Source organism: Pygocentrus nattereri, chromosome 15 (assembly GCF_015220715.1).
Source record: "Pygocentrus nattereri isolate fPygNat1 chromosome 15, fPygNat1.pri, whole genome shotgun sequence".
In the NCBI taxonomy this organism is placed as follows: Eukaryota; Metazoa; Chordata; class Actinopteri; order Characiformes; family Serrasalmidae; genus Pygocentrus; species Pygocentrus nattereri.
The window spans coordinates 27,449,049-27,452,022 of record NC_051225.1 but is presented as its reverse complement, the minus strand read 5'-3'; the positions used below and the strand labels follow the sequence as shown (position 1 = coordinate 27,452,022).

Below are 2,974 nucleotides of genomic sequence, written 5' to 3'. Positions count from 1 at the left end.
AACCAAAACCAGCAAACTAGTACAAACGCACATTGAATGGCTAACGGTTACTAAAGGTGCAAAAAGTCAAGCTACAGTTTTACAAACCTAGTTTCTAGGTTCGTAATAATCCTAGTTTCGAGATAATCCGAAGGGCAAACGCAGGCTGGAGGTGATGGTGGGTGAGGCGAGCAAATGACCAAAAAAAAGGACACAAGAAATGCCACAGCAGTGACAGGGAAGGTCAATGAAGGTGTTAAAAAACAAAAACAAAACAAAAAAAGAAAAACCCACAGTCATTAAACTGCCCTTCAGCCGGGATATTGCTGCTGTGATAAAAACCATGTGGCCTCTCAGTGGCCGAGCTATGGACACGTGCTACGTAATACTGACAGCCTGGAGTCATTAGGTTTAACAGTCAAATCAGCACATGCATCTCTAATGTCACTGCGACACAAAGTGCGGCTCTCGGAGAGCTTTAAAGACACACTGTACCCTTAGATTCCTCACACACGAGTCCTAAAGGCCCACACCCCTCAAAAATGCCCTCTCTTACCAAAGAAGAGGTAAATCAGTGGGTAAACATTGCATATCATCTGATAGCTTGTCCACACATTGCTAGATTCATTGTCAGGACGCATAAAGACCTGAGGATTGTTTTTTGTCTTAGAAACCTTCTCCGTTTGTCAACCCTGAATGAACGTGTTAAGGCGCATTCACAGTATGGGACGTTCAATAATCACAGAGGAGGAGAGTAAGAGCCATAAAGAGACAGCTAGTTACTATTATAAAGGACCCAGATTCATAGGATCGAGAGAGAGAGAGAGAGAGAGACGTTCTCAACATGTTCAATAAATACAAAAACGTGGATTGTCATTCACAAATAATTTTTTAAATAAATATAATAATAATAACGATAATAATAATCATCATACAAAACACATATATATGTATTGCCTTTGGCGTGACATCATACTACTGGTACAAAATTATTTCTATATTTTAAATAGGTATAAAATAAGAAAGAAAATTATAATTGGACCCAGAGTAGATCCTTGCAGAACGCAAAAAGGGAGAACTTGTGTGTTTTGTGTTGTTGGGGACACGTGAAGGGTCCTGGGAAAGTTTTTTTCAGATACTTTAGCTCAGACAGGCTCCTCGCAGCGCTCAGCTGAGGAAAGAGCTCGGTGCCACTCGTTTGTGGTGCGCGAGCACGCCAGAAAAGCCGCTGGAAAGCGTGGAGGAGAAAGACGGCAGACTAGTTCTTAAGGATTCCGGGGAGCTGCTCGAGATGCCGTAGCCCGGCGCGCTCTGCAGGGCCTGGGGCTGCTGCGCCCCAGCCACGAAGTAGCCATCGTGCCCTGCTAGTAGTCCAGCCGGGGGCGAACTGACGCTGTAGCCGCCGACGGAAGCGCCCAGCACGGGGCGCCCAGCCACGTCCCCATTGGAGATGCTCTCAGCGCCGGGCAGCAGCGAGCCATACGCCGCCGCGTGTCCCTGGTTGAGGAAGCTGTGCGCCGAGCCGTTGTAGTGCGGGTGATGGTGGTGGTGGTGGAGGGGCAAGAACGGCGAGAGCTGCCAGTAGAGGGGATTGCTCGCGCGCTCGCCCAGCCCCAGTCCCAGGGGCGCGAAGCGGAGCCCCCTCTTCATCACCAGCTTCCCTCGCGAAGTGGCCGAGCGCCGGCGCAGCTTGCCCGTGGTGCCTCCGATGAAGACGTCGTCGCTGGACGGGTCCAGCATCCAGTAGTTGCCCTTGCCCGGGTCGTCGTAGTGCCGCGGCACTTTCACGAAGCATTTGTTGAGGCTCAGGTTGTGGCGGATGGAGTTCTGCCAGCCCTGTTTGTGCTCCCGGTAGTACGGGAAGTTCTTCATGATGAACTCGTAGATGCCGTTGAGCGTGAGCCGCTTCTCGGGACTCTGCCTGATGGCCATCATGATGAGCGCGTTGTAGCTGAACGGAGGCTTGTCGTGTTTGCCTCCTTTGCCCTGCTGCTGATGTTGTTGTTGTTGCTGTTGTTGTTGATGATGCTCCTGCTGCTCGCCGTCCGCTCCCGCGTGCTCGTGCTCGTGCTCTTCCTCGTCGTCCCTGGGTCGCTCGCGCTCCGGAGACTCCCCCTCCATACCCGCCGGTCTCTCCGGGAGCCCGGCGCCCTCCTCCTCCAGCTTGGACGGCAGCAGGAGGCTCTTGATGCTGAACGACGTCGACTTCTGCACCATAGTGTGCTCCCGCTGATCTCCCATGCCCCGCAAAAAGGAAATAATAACAACAGTAATAGCAGCTCTAGCGACAACAGATCCGCAGAAAACCGCAAACGTTTCACGCGCGCTTGGACGGAGGAGGCATCGCCGCACGCATGACGGGGCTTCGAGGACGCAGGAGTCGAGAAATTACTAATTAAGCAGCATTAAGCAGCAGCGGCTCATCGCGGGCTGAAGGTGGAGGGGGAGGAGGAGGAAGAGGAGGAGGAGCTGGGAACTTGGTGAGAAATGTTTTCGCGCGACGCGTTCCTGCTTTCTGATTTTATCCCGGAGCTCGGGCGCCTGACGTGGCCGCTGTAGGAGGGACGGAGACGCACTCAGCATTCATTCATATACAGGCTCACAGTGCGCGCTGGGGAGCAGTCTGCTCCGATTCCATCGTGTGGGAGGCGCTTTGGCAATGTTACTAACAGCTTAACCGTCTCATTTGTTTGTTTGTTTGGTGTTTATTTGTTGTCTGTAAACGTGCACGGCCTAGAAAAACACATCAGCAACACTGGCTCATCAAAAAGGGCAAATCGGTATCAGTCATAAACGCTTCCACAACTGCTGAATGACCAGCGTGCGCTTACTGGCGCATGTATAACCTTAACAATGTGGACCTTTTCTTCTTTATTTACTTATTCATTTGGTTACATGCATGTGTAAATATCCACATACAAAAAATCAGTAACTACAAGAAAAGTCAGCAGGATTTGGACTGAATATTGATCTGTATATATATATATATATATAT

At 50.7% G+C, this 2,974-nt stretch overlaps 1 protein-coding gene across 1 annotated transcript; it reads right to left on the bottom strand.

Moving 5' to 3' along the window:
* Window positions 1-927: 927 nt before the first annotated feature.
* On the bottom strand, window positions 928-2,594 carry foxg1b (forkhead box G1b). Its single transcript, XM_017721923.2, has one exon. It carries the CDS (start codon window positions 2,218-2,220, stop codon window positions 1,147-1,149), a length of 1,074 nt encoding a protein of 357 aa, XP_017577412.1. The 5' UTR covers window positions 2,221-2,594; the 3' UTR covers window positions 928-1,146.
* Between the last annotated feature and the right edge of the window lie 380 nt (window positions 2,595-2,974).